The sequence below is a fragment of the Thamnophis sirtalis genome, unplaced genomic scaffold (assembly GCF_051295495.1).
Source record: "Thamnophis sirtalis isolate CommonGarterSnake01/CBP01778 unplaced genomic scaffold, rThaSir2_p1.2 scaffold_3, whole genome shotgun sequence".
Taxonomy (NCBI): Eukaryota; Metazoa; Chordata; class Lepidosauria; order Squamata; family Natricidae; genus Thamnophis; species Thamnophis sirtalis.
This window is the reverse complement of record NW_028261383.1, coordinates 177,346,302-177,366,058: the sequence shown is the minus strand read 5'-3', so window position 1 is coordinate 177,366,058 and position 19,757 is coordinate 177,346,302. Positions and strand designations below refer to the sequence as shown.

Here is a 19,757-nt window from a genome sequence, read left to right as displayed (position 1 = left end):
ACAGCTAATTTCCAGTGTTGAGTTGTCACGCAATGAGACGGCAACAGGAAGTTGGCAGAGGGGACTTGGCGGTGGGGAGAAGGCTTTCCACATCTGAACGCGCCAAGCTAGCGGTGTCAAGTCACCCTAGACCTCCTAGAAACTGGGCAAGCTCATAGTTACCCTGTGGCGCACAAAGGTATCAAATTCCATGACGCTGAATCCAAGAGAGCCGTCTCCGTATAAGATCCAAACCTGTTAACAATGGGGGGGGGGGGGGAAAGATGGCAGACTTAGCACCGGAGAAAGATGCTGCAAAATAGATTTAGCCTCTTATTTGCTTTTCCGTGGCTTCGCTTCCACACTTAAGCTTCCCTCTACAATATACTAACCTCCGATTCTGGCCTGCAGAGCTTGGCTCCTAAGGCGAATCCACCCCCAACTCCCAAAGTCCCAAAAGCCCCTGCAAGGAGGTGAGACAAAGAAATCACGATTAAAGAAACTCCGCAGGTTGTGTGTACTTAATTCCCAAATGTTAATTCCTTGGCTTCCTTAAAAAGAAGCGCATTTCATCTGCTTATGATTGTTTACTACAAACTGTGTCTGTTTTTCAGCTTTGTTAACATCTGTCAGGATTGGTATGTTACACAGAAGACAGAAAGGAAGGATGCCTATAGATTAAAACAAATCAACAAACTAATTCATGCCTCTGTAAAGGACAAGATGCATTCTGGAGTTTATTCTTTGTACTAAAAGCCTGTTTTACCCACAGTTTAGTCAAGACATACATTAATTACTAATTAAGGAAATACACTTCCTGAACCGGTAAAAATATGATGAAAGATATGGAGAATAATAATAGAATTGTACAATTGTTTAGGATTGTTGAATAAAGTTTATTTTTATACTACTCCCATTATTCAGACTAAAAATAATTTGAGGGCGGCTGATTACGTATTGACTCTCTAGTGTAATGTTTCTGCTCTCTCTTGCGTGGTCTGTTTCTTTGGTCCCCGTGGCAATGCCGCAAAGACAGAGAGCCCAAACTTCATCTGAGACTGAGATCCGGGGGATAAACACCGCTGTGGATTGGGGGGTTTTACTGAGTGAGAATTGGATGCACGTTTGCAAACCAAAAATATATTTCTGGATATTGTCTAGGATGGAGCATTTCTCCAGTTTCAAAGGCAGTTGAATACAAAGTGGGAGGCTGTGTTATGAAGTATCAATCCATTCTACACCCATGAAAAACAATGAGGTCTAGACTACTGCTTTAGCTCCTACCTGGATCCAGCCAAGATAGTGGCCCCCTCGGCTTTATAAAATAGGCCGCACTTGCTACAAAATCACCTCCGTCGGCAACCAGTACACTGTCTTCGTGGAGCAAGCAATCCACACGATGCAAGAGCTTCAGTGGGTTAAGATGCTGTTCTGTCGGTTCTTCTGCATTCTCTCTGAAGATGATAAATTGATACAAGGAGATACTTTCTATATAGCAAAATATTTAAGGGTAGAGCAATAAGTATCTGCAAAAGCCTTGCACTACACAGGGACACATACAAAGAATGCCATCTATTTATTACCTGTTTGTTTTCTCCTTCTTCTCATCAGCCTCCTTCAGGCTCATCACCCAGTCCTGAGGGCATGAATAGCCTTTCAGCATTTGGTTTAAGCATACAAAGAACGATGCAGCATCCCCTGTGTAAAGCATAATTGAAGGTGGTATGAACCCCCCTCTTCCAACGATCCTCTTCCTCTGGTCACTACTATGAACAATGCATGCATTAAGCACCATCTTTTTATTGGTCTCCTTTCCCACCATACCAAATCCCTAAGAAGTGTTGCTCATAAATTTTATAAACAAACAAACAAACAAATATCTCTCTTATTGCTGCCTTGAACAAGATCCTCACCTTTTATGGCTATATTTGGTGTCCAGTGAAAGCGTGCATTTTTAAACAGTTGCTCCTGATTCCTGTTAACAGCAATGATTTTGCTGTGCTTACTCAAGATGCGTCCATACGACAGGCGAAAATCACAGACGGTGCCTGAAAAGGACAACAGAAGACATAAACGGAAAACAATTGTTAAGACAATCATCATATATGCTAACAAAAACATCTGCTAACCTCCCAATTCCCCAATGTTTTTCCGAAGGTCCTCCTTCAGCAAAAGGCCAGTATAAAACTCTCAGCTGAGCTACCTGCCAGAATAACCAGATCTGCCTCCTTGAGAGCCTCACGCCGGTTGTGACGAATGTGCATTGGGCTGTTCTTTCCCAGCAGGCCACGGGCCATGCCTCCCAGGAAACATGGGATCCCAAGTTCTTCTAAAGCTTCCCTGTAAGAATATGCAGCAGGAGGAAAAGTTCAGATCTCTTTGTCATCTCTTCTCCCTTCTGTCTACTCATCTGAACACATCTGCTCATCACCCATCATGTGGTTTCTCTTTCCCATCAATGGATTAATTCTATTGAGCAAGGACATTGGGCCTCAGAGTCAGTGGCAGCCTCGTATTACATCAATATTATAAAAGGGATCTCGGTCCAGGGCAAGCAGCATATCTCACCTAAGCTTGTTTGCTGGGATTGGCGGGAGGGTCACTTGGCTGCCAAGTAGTATAACTGGCTTCTTAGCCCTGCTGATCAGCTCCACGCACTGCTGCACCTGCACAGAGGTACGTCCAGAAAAAATGGTTCACAGCAAAAGTCGATGCTTTAGAGTAGCAACCTAACCAGCATTAATTATGGGGATGCCCTGATGCATAATGGGGGCAACGAAGGTGATAATAGTCCAGAGCTTTACTGATAATAATGGAAACTATGTTTTCTGCCATAAGTTCATTCCCTTTTATTAGTTTGCAATCTCAAAGAAGACATTAAATCTAGAATGATAGGAAAGCAGAACATATCAGCAGATTAATATTTCCATGACAAGCAAAACAAAAACAATAATGCTTCCAATATCCCCTTTTTGACTTTGATGAGCTCGACTGGAATCTGAAAGTATTTGCTTAAAAGGGAAGTTTCACCTGGGCCTTTGTGGCTTCCGGTATGTTCACTGGTAGAGGTGAAAAGTCTTGTGCTTCCCAAGCTCCAGCGAACAGGTTTCTCAAATAATAGCGCAGAAACCTAGTAGACAACAGAGAAAACAGGTACTGAAGCAAAACCACTGTTATGGTTACGTGGTACAAGAGGATGTGGCCAAAACCATAGACGCTGAAGAATCCTGTGGGATTTTTAATTGCTCTAATTTGTAGCGCTGACCAACTACCAAAAATGCTCAAGAACTTAATAACAGTAGATAAACTAGTACAACTCTTCTCGATTGATATATGGAACTGGATCAACAAATTGTTGGATGTCATGAATTAAAAACGCTGGAGGACAGGGGAAGAGAAAGAGGCTCCATCAAAAAATCCTAAAAGCAGAGACTTCCGGTCGTACTTCTGGCACCTTCAGAAGCGAGAACCGTGAGCTCCGTGGCCCTATTTGGAGCTCTCGTTGGAAGGCTCCATTAGGAGCCATAGCCACCTTGGAGGGGTGGTGAAGTAAAGGGGGACCACCTTTCAGGTTCAGGAGAGCCACATCTCTCCTCCCTGACTCGGAAAGCCCTCTCATCTGAAGACAAGGAGCAGCGGCAGCAACATGGCTGCCGTGAAGCCGAGGACAGTCTGAACACCTAAGACAGTGCAGGAGCAGAGAAGATGAATTGTGTGTAAACTGGCTGAGATAATACTTTTAGTTGCAATCTGACCCCAAGAAATTTAAGGGGAATAAATATTTAGAACTATTTGTCAGCAGCAAACAAAGACTGAAAAAATACTGGAGACTTTAAGAGGAGAAAAATCTGTTTAAAAAATAATAAAAAGAAAATTGAACTCTCAAAGGGGTGGTATTGAAAAAGCATTTTAAATTGCTGGAATTGGATCTTTAACTCTTTTCTATTAATATTGCCCACCGATTAGATAATGAAAATATATATTTAATGTAAACATGTGTATTAATAGAAGAATTATATGGATTAGAGGATTGCAAAGAGCATGAATAGATGTATGAATAAGAATTAAGTATTCATTGAAAATTAGAGTTTGAATGATGGATATCTATTTAAAATAGATATATTTTAAATGCTTTAAAATAATGATTGTGATTGGTACCAGGTGTATATTGAGATATTGAATAATGAAAGGATGGAACTTTAATATAAACAGATGTGAAGAGCTAAATAATGGATGCATGAATAACAAAACAGATGGAAGATGGAAAATAGAAAAGAAATATTATCACGTCTTTGAACATAATAGTGATAGGAGGGGGAGTTAAAATAGAGATAGAAATAAGTGGAAATAGAGTGTATATAGATAAGATAGATAGATATATGAAAGAGAAAGGAGGTTTAGAACTGAAGGGTGATAGTAAAAGATATGGGTAAATAATATGAAACAATGAAAATGAAATATAATAATACTATATTTGTATTGAAATGCAAGATATTCAGATATCACACCATTCACGCATTGATATGTATAAACAATATAAAACAAAAAAAAATGATTAATAAAAATCCTAAAAGATGCTCAATTGATTGTCATATAACATAAGACATCTTACCCGTCATTGACTGGTTAACTTTTATTTTTGGAGTGAGACCGTCTCTTCTGTTGATAATTATTCAATCACGTGCAACATTTTGAATGCAAATTGAATACAGTACAAGGAATTTGAATGAAAGGACAAAGCGGAAGAGGTACGAAAGGTAAATGTGTGTTTGAAATGAAAAAGACTTTGACTTAAACACTCCCCCTTTATACATTTCTGTTGAAAGCACCAAGTGATATGGTTCTCCATGTGTGTGGAGAGAGGCAATGAGGGCCCATATTCATGGAAAATAGTTAGCATTTCCAACCAAATATCAAACGTATCATGCTAAAGGAAACTTCAGCAGCAATATGAGAAATGCCAAGAATCTATGGAGCAAAGAATTAGCTTCCCAGTAAATTATACATACATATATGCACACATACAGTGGGGCAAAAAAGTATTTAGTCAGCCACCAATTGTGCAAGTTCTCCCACTTAAAAAGATGAGAGAGGCCTGTAATTGACATCATAAATAGACCTCAACTATGAGAGACAAAATGAGAAAACAAATCCAGACAATCACATTGTCTGATTTGGAAAGAATCATTTTGCAAATTATGGTGGAAAATAAGTATTTGGTCAATATCAAAAGTTGATCTCAATACTTTGTTATATATCCTTTGTTGGCAATGACAGAGGTCAAGCGTTGTCTGTAAGTCTTCATAAGAAGAAACCTGCTTCTTACGAAGCCACTCCTTCGTTGCCTGGGCAGAGTGTTTGGAATCATTGTCATGCTGAAAGACCCAGCCACGTTTCATCTTCTATGCCCTGGCTGATGGAAGGAGGTTTGCACTCAAAATCTCACGATACACGGCCCCATTCATTCTTTCCTGTACACGGATCAGTCGTCCTGGTCCCTTTGCAGAGAAACAGCCCCAAAGCATGATGTTGCCACCCCCGTGCTTCACAGTAGGTATGGTGTTCTCCTCCAAACATGACGAGTTGTGTTTCTACCAAACAATTCTACTTTGGTTTCATCTGACCATGTGACATTCTCCCAATCCTCTTCTGGATCATCCAAATGCTCTCTAGCAAACTTCAGACGGGCCCGGACATGTACTGGCTTAAGCAGGGGGACACGTCTGGCACTGCAGGATCTGAGCCCCTGGCAGCGTAGTGTGTTACTGATGGTATCCTTTGTTACGTTGGTCCCAGCTCTCTGCAGGTCATTCACTAGGTCCCCCCGTGTGGTTCTAGGATTTTTGCTCACTGTTTGTGTGATCATTTTGACCCCACGGGGTGAGATCTTGCGTGGAGCCCCAGATCGAGGGAGATTATCAGTGGTCTTGGATGTCTTCCATTTTCTAATTATTGCTCCCACAGTTGATTTCTTCACACCAAGCTGCTTGCCTATTGCAGATTCAGTCTTCCCAGCCTAGTGCAGGTCTGCAATTTTGTTTCTGGTGTCCTTCTACAGCTCTTTGGTCTTCACCATAGTGGAGTTTGGATTGTGACTGTTTGAGGTTGTGGACAGGCGTCTTTTATACTGCTAACAAGTTCAAACAGGCGCCATAAATACAGGTAATGAGTGGAGGACAGAGGAGCCTCTTAAAGAAGAAGTTACAGGTCTGTGAGAGCCAGAAATCCTGCTTGTTTGTAGGTGACCAAATACTTATTTTCCACTATAATTTGCAAAATGATTCTTTCCAAATCAGACAATGTGATTGTCTGGATTTGTTTTCTCATTTTGTCTCTCATAGTTGAGGTTTACCTATGATGTCAATTACAGGCCTCTCTCATCTTTTTAAAAAGTGGGAGAACTTGCACAATTGGTGGCTGACTAAATACTTTTTTGCCCCACTGTACATACATAAAAAGGATGGCATGATGGCTCAGTTTAAGACACTGGGTGTAGCCTTCCAAGTAAAGCATCCAACGAAATCAGAAATCCGAGGCAGGCAGGTCCCTCAAAGAGCATGTTTATTGGATACATCATATTGGAACAGGTAGTGAAAGCCAAGTCTGAAGTTCCCCATGCTAATCACATAATTAAAAGAACAACTCAAATGTCCCAGGTCGCATTGTCAAATTAAAACAGGCTTCCCCCACCCCCCTTAGAATGTGTGGCAACTATGAAGCAGGAAAAGATGGCTCCAGTCAGGCTTGATTCAGAGTTGACAGCTGAACCTTCCCCCTTAAATCAAAAGGAGTTGCTGGAAAATGTAGGCAGAGAGGTTAGTCTAAAATCTTTTTCACTTCGCAATGGGTTTGTTCTTGCACTACAATTTTTGGAGTTGCCTGGCTACTGGCCTCAACTGAGATCTGAATACAGGTCTCAGCAGATTGCTATGAAAAACTGTATTCATTTTCCCTAGTAGGCCGTGGAATTTCAGTTCTTCAGCAACAGGGTTAATGATTCATACAACAGGGGAAGGAAGGGTCTAGAAATGTTGGCCCTAACTTCCTGCAAGGCACTTTTAGCTTCAGGTATTTGGTGGAGAGGTAAACCCTGTCCCTGATTTGGAATGGGGGTTGAGGGGATCAGTGCTTGTCCGCTTGGCCTTTGTGGGTTTTTGCAGCCTTGCTGAGAGACCACTTCATGTTTCTCCACACGTTCCTCACGGGCTCCATCCATTTGGTGAGGGTCATGGGAGAGGGGGGCTCTTGGGGCGAACTCCACTCCTGTGGTTATTTGGAACGGGGTAAGCCCTGTGCTGCTATGTGCCACATTATTGTACGCCACCACTGCGAAGGGCAGCAGGTCTGCCCAACTGGTTTGTTGGTAGTTGACATAGCATCTCAAATATTGTTCTATCATCGTGTGAGTCGGTTCTGCAGCTCCATTCGTGCTCTGATGAAAAGCTGCTCCTTAAGCTAAGCCCTTGTTAATTGGGAGGATCCAATTAACTTAAGGAATTCGCTCCAGAACGTAGCTGTAAATTGAACCCCTCAATCTGAGATGATTCTCTTGGGGACTCCATGCAGCCTGTAGAAGTGTTTTAAGACTAACCTGGCTAGCTTATGGGTTGACAGGGGCCGTCCGGGGCAGACTATGAAACGGGCTTGCTGAGAGAAGAGGTCGATCACTCTCCAGGTGACAGCGTTTCCCCCACTTTCTGGAAGCTGCACTGTGAAATCGATGGCAATTTCTTCCCACGGATGCCCCTCTGTTGGCAGAGTCCAGGGGGCTTTCCTGGTCTTTTCTTCATAGTGGCACAAACCACACAACTCTTGACGTAGCTCTCAACGTCTTTCTTCATTCCTGGTCACCAAAGTTGCCTCCTTGCCAAGCGAAAGGTCTTTAGGAATCCGAAGCGCCCTGAAGCTTCTTTGGAGCCCTTGAAGGCAAAGGGCACGAGGGACGCAGCATTCAGACCCTTTCCAAACTGGTCCCTTCCTGGAGGCTGGTAGCTCTGCGTTGTCTCTGTACCAAGGGCCAGACGGCAGTTTGGCTTTCAGGTTCTAGATCAGGTTCCCCCTCACCTCTGTGGCTCGTCGTCTTCACATTTGTTGCGTGGTCGTGGCTTGGGTCACTTTCGGAAGGGGGGGGGAGGAGGAATCATGATGTGGATGACCTCATGCTCATGACAAAGCAAAGCCCCCCCCCCCCCTGGGATGTTCTTCACGATGAAGTTAAAACGGTTCAAGTATTGTGGCCCATCAAATTTGCTTGGGGGAAAGTTTCCGCAGGGTCCTAAGCACCTCCAGGTTTTTGTGATCAGCCCATACTTCCAAAGGCAATTGCCCCCTTTCAGAGCCCAGCGGACGGCATGAGGTTCTTTCTCCCACACGGCCCACCTCCTTTCGGCCTCAGTAAACCTTTGGGAGGTTGTCTGCGCATGGCTGCAGATTCCCCTTTGGGTTCCCCTGAAGGAGGGCTGCGGGGGCCACTGCCATGTCGCTGGCATCTGCTTGGCCAACAAAACACTCCTCTGGGTCGGGGAGTTTGAGGACCAGTTCTTTGGCAAAGAGTCTTTTGAGCATCTCGAAGACCTCTTGGTGTTTTATGGTCCAGTTTAGGGCTTGACTTGGTCGGGGTTTTACTCTGCCCCACTCTCACTTTCAATAGTTCAGTGATTGGGAGGGAATGAATTGCAGGTAGAAGTTTGCAAACCCTAGGAAACTCTTTTTGTGGGTCCAAGGGGGTCCAAGGGGGTTGCCCTTGTGCGCCCAGGACAGCTCTGAATTTTCCTGGATCCATTTCGACCCCTTCACTGGAGACCCGATAGGCCAAATAATCCAGACAGGTCTTCTGGGTTGTGGTCACTAGGTGGCGATCCGGCCTCACTGGAGGTAGCGGCCTGGCGCCAATAGTTAACTTTTGGTAGCCGTCCTCCCGCTTTATAGTGGGTCCTGACTTCTCTAGCCATGAAGGCCCCAAGGTGATTGATTCGTTTTTGGCCCTAGGATGAATCTGAGGAGCTCCTGGTGATGCCTTATCTAAAGTCTCGCAAGCGCCATTATTAGCTTGGCGGGGGTCCCGCCGGTCAGCGTCCCGTCAACTTACTCTAAGTGGATGGGGTGGGCTGGGGGGTCTTGTGCGTATGCCCAGCTGCTCCACTATGGGAGGACTAATTAAGCACCGGGTGCAGCCCATGTCAACGACTGCCTCTACTTCCCCTTCTACCCCTGTCTCGGACACTGTAATTTTGGCTTTGATGGCAAAGGGCCGGACGGTTGCACTTACCGTTGGGTTGTCATCGCTGCTGTTCTTCCCTACTGGGCCTGGAGGGGCTCCACTGTCTGGAGGTTCCTCTGCTTCTTCGGGCAGGAGAGGAACTCTCTCAGCTTGGTTGGCGAGGCAACTCTTATCGGGTGGTCTTCGCGGGGTCCTCTTTGTACCACTTATGGCTGGAGTGCGCACCTGTGGGATTGGGGCCGGGGCTAGGTATTCCGATGCCCGGTGCCCATGTTGACCACGCTGGTAGCACTTGATGATGGCTCCAGCCGATTTTGGACTGGCGTTTCGGCTTTCTTGACCTGGGCTGGGCGACCTAGGAGTCTCCTGGCTGCTTTCTCAGTGGTTGGCTTGCAGTGGGGGTGAAGCTCACGTTCCAAGATGACCGCAGTGTTGTACCACATCTGGATGCCATCCAGCGGCCTCCCGGATGCCACAGGCCTTTCTGAACTTGGGATCCAGGGCCTGCTTGAAGGAGTCATTCTGGCCAGTCTCCTAGTTTTCCAGCCAGCCTCTGAAACTCCCAAATAAGTTCTTTCATTGGCCTTCCGGCTTGCTTCAGCTCTTGGAGTTGCGCCTCTGCTTCCACTTGATGGGCGACGTTGTTTGAATCTAACTCAGAAAAAAGAGGGAGGGAAACTATTTTCCAAAGCACCAGAAGGCAAGACTAGGAGCAACGGCTGGAAAAGGAGAGAAGGAACCTAGAACCTAAGAGAAATTTCCGGACAGTGGAAAAAATAAACCAGTGGAAAACAGAAGTCGCCTTCAGAAATTGTGGATGCTCCATCACTGGAGGTTTTTAAAGAGAGACTGGACAGCCACTTGTCTGAAATGGCTCGAGCAAAGGGTTGGACTAGAAGACCTCCAAGCTTCCTTGCAACTCTGTTATTTTATTATTCTGTTTAATATTCTATTGGGTTGGATACAGTCAAGAATCCATTATTAAATAGCAGGAAAATATTCTCATTACAATATATACAAGATATAAAAAAGATTTAGATGATAAAACATAAAATCAGAATGCAGGGATCATATATGGCTGTGTTTATGTGTGTAGATGTATGTATGCATACATATATATGACAAAAGATATTCCATAGCAGCATCTAATGCACATATTAATGAACTCCCCATTGATTTTCTATACTGCAACCATCTATCGTTGGGCTTTCTTTGAGCCAACTGATCCATTAAAATCTTTCCTGATAGCGAAAACTCAGAACTCACCAGTTCAAGGCCTTTCCTTTCAGGTTCTTGGGGAAAACATTCCTAAATAACTCTCTCTCAACCAAATGATAAGGATACAGAATATCCAGAGGAAACTCTACAAACACGGGGCCTGTAAGATTAACACAGGTTTTAGTGGAAGATAAAATGTTCAAAGAAAAATCTGTGGTTAAAGGAATAAACCATATCTTATATGCCACTATTATGTCTTAAAGAGTCACTTGGCCCTGAGGTGGCTGGTATACAAACAATCCATTTCAACATGCTAGAAAAATATGGTTCCCATTCAATGAGCATTTATTCCTACTGTCTTAAACAATTTACCAGCTCTCACATACTGTTCTAAAAATTATCACTGATGGAATATTTGATTTTTTTTGGCAATAACAATAGCTCTCGATTGTTAAGAACCATCTATTATTAGTTATACAGAAAAGGCAATTTTAGCATCTTCTGTGAAGCAAGATGACCAAATAAAGCTATTAAAAAGTCAAACAATAATACATACTTTGTTAAATTCTTCAGTACTTAAAACCTTTTTATCATTGGAGCAGACAATTGAATATCCAATCTTTATTATTTGTTACCAAGCAAACAAGACATTTATAATCACATTGTTTTTTCATATTACCATGTTTTCCTCCAAAAGACGCATTAGGACTTATTTTCGGGAAAACATGGTATCAGGGTGATCAGCCCAGCGGTGTCTCCCCCCCCCCCCCCGGTGTGCATACAATAGAAGGTGAGCACACAGGGGCCAACAGTGTTCGGCAGCAGCCACAGCCCAGCAGCCCCTTGGCCAGCGCACTCTGCAAGCAAGTGATGAGTGCGTCGAAAGCAAAATGCGGAACTCGCCCACAATCCCTTGCATTGTAGAAGGTGGCAAAAGGTAACCGAAAGGTGGCAAACCCTCCAGCTCCGCTGCACAGACAGGACGAGTCCCCTGGGGCCAGCTGCCCACTTCCTCCCACCCTCGGCCTTTGCTTTCTACGCATCGCATCCGGCGGCCAGATCGCATACCTGCCCCCCCAGCCCCACCACGGCCTTTGTCTGCTGCCTTGAGAGCCAGGCCAGCAGTCCCAGCACTTGAACTCACCAGCACCGTACAGGTTGCGCAGCCCCAGAGCGCATTGGCCAAGCAGCCGGCAGGCAGCAGCCAGACACTGTTGGCTTCCATGTGCTTGTCGCCTCCAGTGCTGGCATGCCCACCCCACAAGGGTTGACAATCTTAAGTGGGACTTACTTAAGAGCACTAAGAGTCATGCTAGGGCTTATTTTCTGGGTGGGTCTTATTTTTGGGGAAACACAATAGTGATGGCTATCTTTAATCTTCGGTAAACATTAAGTAAGCACACTTTCCTGCCAAGATCATGGCCATTCTTCTCACGAAACTGCTAAAACCCTTGTTCCGTCTTCCGTTAGACAATCTTCACCAATGCTAAACCTGCTGAAAGGCTGGAGACCAGACAGTGGTTGCCCAATGCCTCCAAATCCAAGAAATTCCAGAAATGTTAGTTTTGAAAGTAGGAATTTTCTGTTGGGTAGCTACGGAGTTTCTTTGTATCTGATCTTCCAAGGTAGGGCATAAAGCCACTGAAGCGATTTTACAACAGAGAAGAGAGGGAAGACTGTCTCGAAACCAAACTTCAACGTACCAAAGAAAGGTAGCTTCCTTCCAAATACACAAATAATGTCTTCAGACCTGTTGAGAGTCTCCTTCTGAGGATTAAATGGGAAGATTAAGAGCCAAGGAGACGTGGGAAAGGTGTGCTGAAATCCCCAGACCCAGCTGTTTTTCAAATGCTGGGAGGGGGGTACAATTCAGAAATAAAAAGTGCTAAAATGGAAGATGTAGCTCTTTGAAGCATCTCCAAGTTACTATGGGCAAGTTCTTGAAATTTTACTTTGTTTTCGTTTCCACCGGTGTATAACAATGGCACTGGTCTAAGGGAAAGACTTCCCGATTTCCAAGATAGGTAAGGAAACATCCTAGCAAAGGTTTATTCCAGCAATCACTCCTATCAAGCTCCCCCTCTGCTCGGAAACTGTAGCTGTGAGCAAATAGGCCGGATTAATTCCAGGTCAGCAGAACAAGGACATACCTGGAGTGTCACACTGGGCCACAGCAATTGCCTTCCGCAGCACAGGAGCAATATCTTTGACCGTGCTCACTGAGGCACAGAATTTGCAGAGTGGTTTGAAGAGAGATAACTGGTCAATATCTTGGAGAGCTCCTCGGCCCTGAGGAGAAGAAGAATGGAGAGAAACAACTGAAAGCCCGCTCTCACGGTCATTTCACATGGAAATAGCTGGTTTTACCATCAGGTACGCAAATAATTATAAAAAGTGGCTTGTTTACCACACAAATGCTGTGCAAAAGTTAATTCAGATTGTGGGAGAAAGGGCGTTGGTGCTTACCTGATACGCCTCTTCTCATAGGTTCACCCAGGCAGGGTTGACACCATCCGCTCACTGATAGGACTGAGTCTGATGACAACTGTTAAACCACGCCCCTGTCGCTAGGCAGACCCAGCTTTCGGTGAAGTTCTGTCAGACTCCATGCGTTACCCCTCAACGAAAGTCTTGACGAGAGTCCACTGTAATACCTAACGTCACAGTCAGTCAAAGAAAGTTTCAGTTACGAGGCCCAGTGTATCTCTGGGAGGGGCTGGGTGATACCTCCACCCTATGAAAAGAGGCATATCAGGTAAGTACCAACGCCCTTTCTCCATAGCGGTGGAGGTATCACCCACACTGGGATGTACCCAAGCCGGAATTGTCCCTCGGGAGGCTTCATAACTGGTCTGAGGACGTCCCTGCTCTATGTACACCTCGTAGTACCCTGTGGCCGAAGGCCGTGTCAGCCGATGCAAAGGAATCTATTTTATAGTTTCTTATAAAAGGAGCCACGGGGAAGTCCACGTGGCCACTCTGCAGATCTCAGCCAAAGATGCCTGCATGGCCCAAGCGGCGGAAGTTGCTGCATTCCTGGTAGAGTGGGCAGTTATTTTTCCAGGGGGGGGGCGTCATAGATTGAGCCTGATACGCCGTGGAAATGCAGGCGCTCAACCACCTACCAAGTGTTGGGGCAGTGACCTTCTGCCCCATGGAGGCCGGCTGGAATGATACAAATAGTGCTTCAGATCTTCTGAAAGACAAGGTCCTTTTCAGGTAGATCTTTAGGCAGATCTCACCTCACGTCCAAGGTATAACACTTCCCCTCCAGGGGATGAGCTGGCTCTGGACAGAAGTTTGGAAGAATAATTTCCTGAGCCCGGTGAAAGCAGCAGCACACCTAGGGGATGAAGGAGGGATCAAGCCGTAGCTCCACCCGGTCCTGGTGAAATATACAAAGGTCCCCTCGGGATGAGAGGGCTTGTAGTTCTGATATACGCCTAGCAGAGGGGATGCCTATCAAAAATGTTACCTTTAGCGTAAGAAGCCCTAAAGACACCTTGAGTAAAGGTTCAAATGGACTGGTGCTGAGTACATCAGGAACTTTAGGAAGATCCCACGTGGGATACCTAGGTACCGGGGGGGGGAGGGGTTGAGTTTAGTTGCCCCTCTTAGGAACCGCCTGTTGGGTGCTGAGTTAATGACTGACGTTTCCTGCAAGTCAGCACCGAGGAGATAGCCACTACTTATTTCCTAAGGGTATTAGGAGGCAACCCCCTATCCAGACCATCCTGGAGAAAGTCCAGGACCTGTGCAATAGTCGCCCTGAGTGGTAGAATGCCATTACCATCCCACTAGGAGCAGAACATACACCAGGTAGAGTCATATATTCAGCCTTCAAGCAGCTTGAATTGTCCAGATGACCGTGTCCTCCCTCAGGATGCTCCACTCAAGTGCCAGGCAGTCAGCTGGAGCCACTGAGGTTGTGAGTGCTCCAGCGACCCCTGGTTGAGGTTCATCCTGTCCCAAGGGATCCTCCAGGGCCTGTCCACTGATAGGGTCCGAAGGTCGGCGAACCAGGGCTGATGGGGTCGGGGGGGGGGGGCTATCAGCACGACCTCTGCTTTTTCTTCCAAGATCCTCTGGATCACCCTCGGCAGGATGGGTAGAGGAGGAAATGCATATGAGAGACCCTGAGGCCAACTGCAGTGGAGAGCATCCACCCCCTTCGCCCACTGCAATGGGAACTTCAAGCAGGAGCTGAGAGTTGGGAGGGGTGGCAAACAGATCAATCGTTGGAAGGCCGAAGTGGCCCACAATGTCCCGGAAGATCGATACGTGCAGGTGCCACTCTGCATTGTCCACAAGACTCCGGCTGAGCCAGTCGGCCTGCACGTTCGCCACCCCTGAGATGTGCTCTGCGGTTACGGATAACAGGTACCTTTCGGCCCATGACCCTCGTCGGCTGGCCTCCTGCATTAGGGAGCCTGTTTATCTGGGCCTTTGTCGATACGTTGTCCGTTAGGACAAGAATACGTTTGCCAGTCACAGTATGGTGGAACTGTCGCAAAGCCAGGTGGGCCACTTGCAACTCCAACCAGTTTATACTGTGAAGCCGGTCCTCCTGCTCCACAGGCCCTGTGCCATCCGTGACTGGAGGTGGGCCCCCCCAGCCTAGCAGACTGGCATCTGTTGTGAGTATTACGTCTTTCCGGTGCCTTGAAAAAATTTCCCTGGTGACAGGTGGGGATCTCCACTAGAGGAGAAAACAACGTGTGACCTCCACGGGAAGGTTGATCTTGGCCAGGGAACAGTTCAATGCTTTTCTCTGAAAGGGTAAAAGACACCATTGTAGATCCCTGGTATGCAACCGCCCCCAAGGCACAATACCTATTGCGGACACCATGGTACCCAATAAGTGGGACTATTTGGCCAGTGACACCCGTCGTTCCCTGGCTACCTGTCAAGCCAACTCCCGTAGGGGTAGCCTGTTGCTCTGTAGATAGGAATACTCTGCATTGGCAAGTGTCAATCAGGACCCCTAGATGAACCAGCCTGGTGGTGGGCATTAAATGGCTCTTGGGAACGTTGATCGAAAACCCATGGCCCTGCAACGTATGTTTTCCAGATGAGGCTTCCAGAAGTCCAGATGACTTCCAGATCCCTGAGAGCCTAATATTCAGACCTAGATTGAAGGAGAATATCATCTAAATAGCACTGTAGCCTTATGGGTATCTCTCTGAGATACGCTGCCAGTGCCGCCAAAATGTTAGTAAAGACCCTTGGGGCGGAGGAGAGTCCAAAGGGCAAGGCCCTATCCTGATAGCGATGGCCGAAGAAATAAAACCTAAGATATTGTCTATGAGGTGGAGAAATTGGGATATGAAGGTAGGCTTCAGTTAATCAATGAAGGTGAGATAATCTCCTTGTCTGATGCCTCCCAAGATTTATTGTAAGGAATGCATCTTGAACCTCTTATATTTTACGAATCGGTTCAATCTCTTCAAGTGGAGAATGGCTCTCCAGCCACCCGAGGCTTTGGGGATTACGAACAGTAAAGAATAAAAGCCCAGACTCTGTTGTTGTTTAGGCACTCTCTGAATGGCCCTGATTGTCAATTGCCCTGCAGTCATGTTCCTTTTGGGATTTTTGGCCTGCCACACTCTCTATTATTTTCCTATGCCGTGTCATTAGTGTAGTAATTGGGAGGGGGGAATAGAAAGGAGTAGAACTGCAGAATGTGTTGTTGTTGTTCCTTTCTAGAAGTCCAAGGTCATCTTTTGTCTCCGCACCTCTGCACCTGACCGGAACCAGCTGGGTGGAGATGCCAGCGTGGCCGAAGAAGATTGGACTATGTGATGGATCTGGGCGGAAGCCCTGTGATGTAGATGGGAAGGCGAAATCTGCCCTATCCAGCCCCAAGGGTAAGATAAAGTTCCCTTGGTGGGGTGAATTGTGTAGGTCCTGCACAGACCCCCAGATTCCAGCGGTATCAATAGGCAGCCTAAGATGAAGGGCGGCTGAGGAATCGAGTCTCCTGTCAGGTGGTAATGAGGCAGGTGTTTTCTGGTTACTGGCCTTTTTATAATTTTTCCCAGAGCCTCATCCCTCTCTTTCTCATACCTAGAGGCAGATTTGGGGATCTTTTTGGAGCTGGAGGACTTTGCAGTCGCCCTGCCACCCTTCCTGTGGGATTTGCTGGCACCCACTCTAGGATATGCTGAAGTGGAAGGTACGTGATCAGTTTCTTGGTTCCCTGCCACACTCTGTGGGCTGCCCTCCGGCTCAGACAAGCCACCAGCGGTCTCCTCAGGTCTCAGAGCTATTGCAACCATCATTTTGAAACTCCGACAAGCCTAGGCTGCCTAGGCTGCAAAACGGTGCTTCGCGCCTTTTTTAACGGTTCCTAGAGGCTTCCAAACAGAGCTCAGGCAAATGGACAGCTGTTGTGACTCAGCAGAAGTTTGCTGTGAGTTGAGTCGGGATGCAGGACTAACAATGCAGCTGGGGCTCGTTAGTGTCGTCTTCTGGAGATAAAAGGACGGATGGTGCCACGCCCTGGTTGCAGAAGTCAACGTTCATTCATTCGTTCGTGGTTCGTCATTCGTTTATGGAGAATTCAGTTCCGTTCCTGTTTGAGTTTGTGAGACACTTGGATAAGTGATTTTGCTTCCTGAAAACCTTGTGCTGTAAGAGTTTTGTTTCTGCATTCTGCTGCGTAACCCTTGTTGCCAGAGACTTTATCTATGTTTATTTTGGGCTCGCAGCCAGCGTGAGCCGAGACTGATAAAGACTTTCTTTTGGCCAGCTTTCTGTGACTTTAGTTTCGGAATAGGCTAAGTGGGGGCCAGAACAGACAGCAAAGGTGTCTCTACCAGGCAATTAGGCAGTCGCTGATTTGTTTTGTCACCAGCATCTCAGAGAGAGACATACGCCACCCCGTAGGGGCTGCAGGCATAAATGAGCTGCCCCAGCAAGGCACGGGCCCTTAAACAGTCAAACGATTAATTCCAGACACAGGGCTTATCTCAATATTTGTCCTTTGCTCTGGAGCAACTGGGTACCACATCCGTCTCCACTGAGGGAGGGAGTTGAAAGCTGGGTGTGCCTAGCGACAGGGGCGTGGCTTAACAGTTGTCGTCAGAGTCAGTCCTATCAGTGGGCGGATGATGTCAACCCAGTTTGGATGATCCCTCCACCACTATGGAGAAAGCCATAATGTATCTAACAAAACGAATCAGCCATGTTAGCAAACTGCCCGTTGTTTGTTTCCAAACTTCAGAGCCAGAGGCAGGAACCGCTTACCTTCTGCAATGTGCTTGCTGCCCCTCCAATCAGCAACACAGGGGATTCTGCCATCTGGGCATTTTTCATAGCTGTCACAGTATTTGTTACTCCAGGTCCTGCTGTCACCGCAGCAACTCCCACCGTCCCTGCAACAGAAGAACCCAAGCGAGGCGTCATTTGGGTCTGTGGGTTCCTCCCACAGAGAAAAGGACGGCAAAGCAATACCTGAGAGCCTGGCCACGGCGTCTGCGGCGAACACAGCGGTCACCTCATGCCTCGTATCCACAACGCGGATGCCCAATTTTTCACTAGCCACCAAAATGGGGGAGATGTGTCCGCCCACCAGCGTGAACAAGTAACGCACACCATGAGCTTTTAGCACCTCTGCCACTATCTCCCCACCATGCCGGGTACTTTTAGGGTCCACCTAGAAAGGATAAGGACACATGTTGATGCCGTTTAACATGTCGTACAACAAAAATCTGGTTGCCACAATTCTCTCTAATACAGAGGAATGACCGGCAGATATATAAAAACTAGGAATAGTTTTATTTTTATTTTCTCTTAAAAGCTACCTGCTAAAAATATTTCATTACCTGAATATCTTTTTCAAGAATACAGCCTCCACTGAGGATGCATTGAATACATGTTATTCCAGAGGTTTTATTTCACAATTCTAAACGGCTTTACCTGATGCCGGAGCTGATAAATCAGTCCTAGTTTGTGCACCAGTCCAAGAAGAGTTACTGTAAAAGTTCCCAACAGTGCCAGAGCCCATACTGAGGAGCTTTCCAGGCCTAAGGTCTCAGCTACCATGGTGGGATTTATTCAGCATCAGCTAGAGATACACTACGATTCTGAAAAAGGAAAGAGACACAGAAATGGCATTCCATTAGCTATATATTTCATGCAGATGATTTCTAAGCCATACTAAACGGCTTAAATAATTGTAGTTAATTAAAATTGTAGTTACTTTCTGATGCTATTCAAATTATGGACAAAAAATAAGCAAATATAAATACTGTAAATAATGCTATTAAAACATAATTTAATAACACTTTAGCTAAGGTAGCCTGCATCGTACTAAAACGGTCGGCAAGTGAGCTTCTAGCACGACTCGCTGAGTTGCTCTAAGCCACAATGGAACACGGTTGGGGGAGTAGAAATGACCTAAGAGAGGAAGCAGCACCCATTTATGGAGGTGATAAATAAGTAAAGATAATTAGGCAGATGTAGGCTCAGATAGTTCTTTTATTACACAAGAGCAGAAATGGTTAAAGGTTGTCATTTTTAATTTGTTCATCATCAGCTGCAGAAAGGTGAATCTAAAGCAAAATTCTGGCCATCCAATATTTTACTTGAGTTCTATGAGGGTTGAATTAAAATATTGACAAAGAAGTATTTAAGTCAAAATTTCTGACTTATCTAATACATGCATACGATTATTGCAATGGAAAATAGCCAACGATTTAGAGGTAAATAAAGCTTTTTGTCATCCCTGGAGGCCATTTTTTCTTTGGATCTTCAAGGCTGCCACCTTGAAGTGCAGTGGGAAAGTGGGAGGGGGGGGGTTGCATGGAGTTGGTAGAGTTATTTAGCCGTAACAACATTCTTTTTTCTGAGAGTCAAGGACGTTCAGCCTGCACCTGGAGAGGCGTGACTGAGAGGCATCTCCAGTTGGAACAGGGGATTGATTAGACCATGTGATGGACACGTGGGTGGAGGGGAAAGGACTTCTGACTTTCTTTTGGGTGGGGAAATCCTGGGAGCTTTCAGATTCGGCTTTTCCCATATGTGCCAATGTGACATCGCTAATAAAATGGATCTTTGAGGAGCCTGACTCAGAGTCTTACTTGGAACCCTGACAACTTTGGTCTGATCTAGGAAGGTAACTTAAAATCTTATTTAGGCAGACGGTGTTCAGCTGCCCTGTAATATTTGTTTATACAGGAGAGAGTTGCCATTGAAAGCTAAAGTTTCATCAACCAGCCCGTGACGGGAATAACCTACTTTCCGCAATGTGGCTATTTCCTCTTCATTCATGCATCGTTCATATCCCAAGCCATTCTAGAAACAAAATGCTGATCAAGCTAAGTCATGAATTGCATCT

General features: G+C 45.9%; 1 protein-coding gene across 2 annotated transcripts in view; it reads right to left on the bottom strand.

Annotated features, from left to right (window-relative positions):
* HACL2 (2-hydroxyacyl-CoA lyase 2) overlaps window positions 1–19,757 on the bottom strand; it is a 30,662-nt gene that overhangs the window by 6,284 nt on the left and 4,621 nt on the right. Inside the window, exons 2-14 of one of the 2 annotated variants that reach the window (XM_087711101.1) lie at window positions 18,338–18,504; window positions 17,873–18,074; window positions 17,666–17,793; window positions 12,568–12,706; window positions 10,466–10,577; window positions 3,010–3,109; window positions 2,548–2,645; window positions 2,183–2,319; window positions 1,893–2,027; window positions 1,563–1,677; window positions 1,264–1,433; window positions 372–442; window positions 163–234 (exon numbers count right to left, since the gene is read on the bottom strand). In XM_087711101.1, the coding sequence (XP_087567227.1) occupies window positions 163–234; window positions 372–442; window positions 1,264–1,433; window positions 1,563–1,677; window positions 1,893–2,027; window positions 2,183–2,319; window positions 2,548–2,645; window positions 3,010–3,109; window positions 10,466–10,577; window positions 12,568–12,706; window positions 17,666–17,793; window positions 17,873–18,074; window positions 18,338–18,463 (1,605 nt within the window). In that variant the 5' untranslated portion in view covers window positions 18,464–18,504. The remainder of the gene's footprint in view (window positions 1–162; window positions 235–371; window positions 443–1,263; window positions 1,434–1,562; window positions 1,678–1,892; window positions 2,028–2,182; window positions 2,320–2,547; window positions 2,646–3,009; window positions 3,110–10,465; window positions 10,578–12,567; window positions 12,707–17,665; window positions 17,794–17,872; window positions 18,075–18,337; window positions 18,505–19,757) is intronic. The other variant, XR_015696093.1, reaches the window with a different exon arrangement.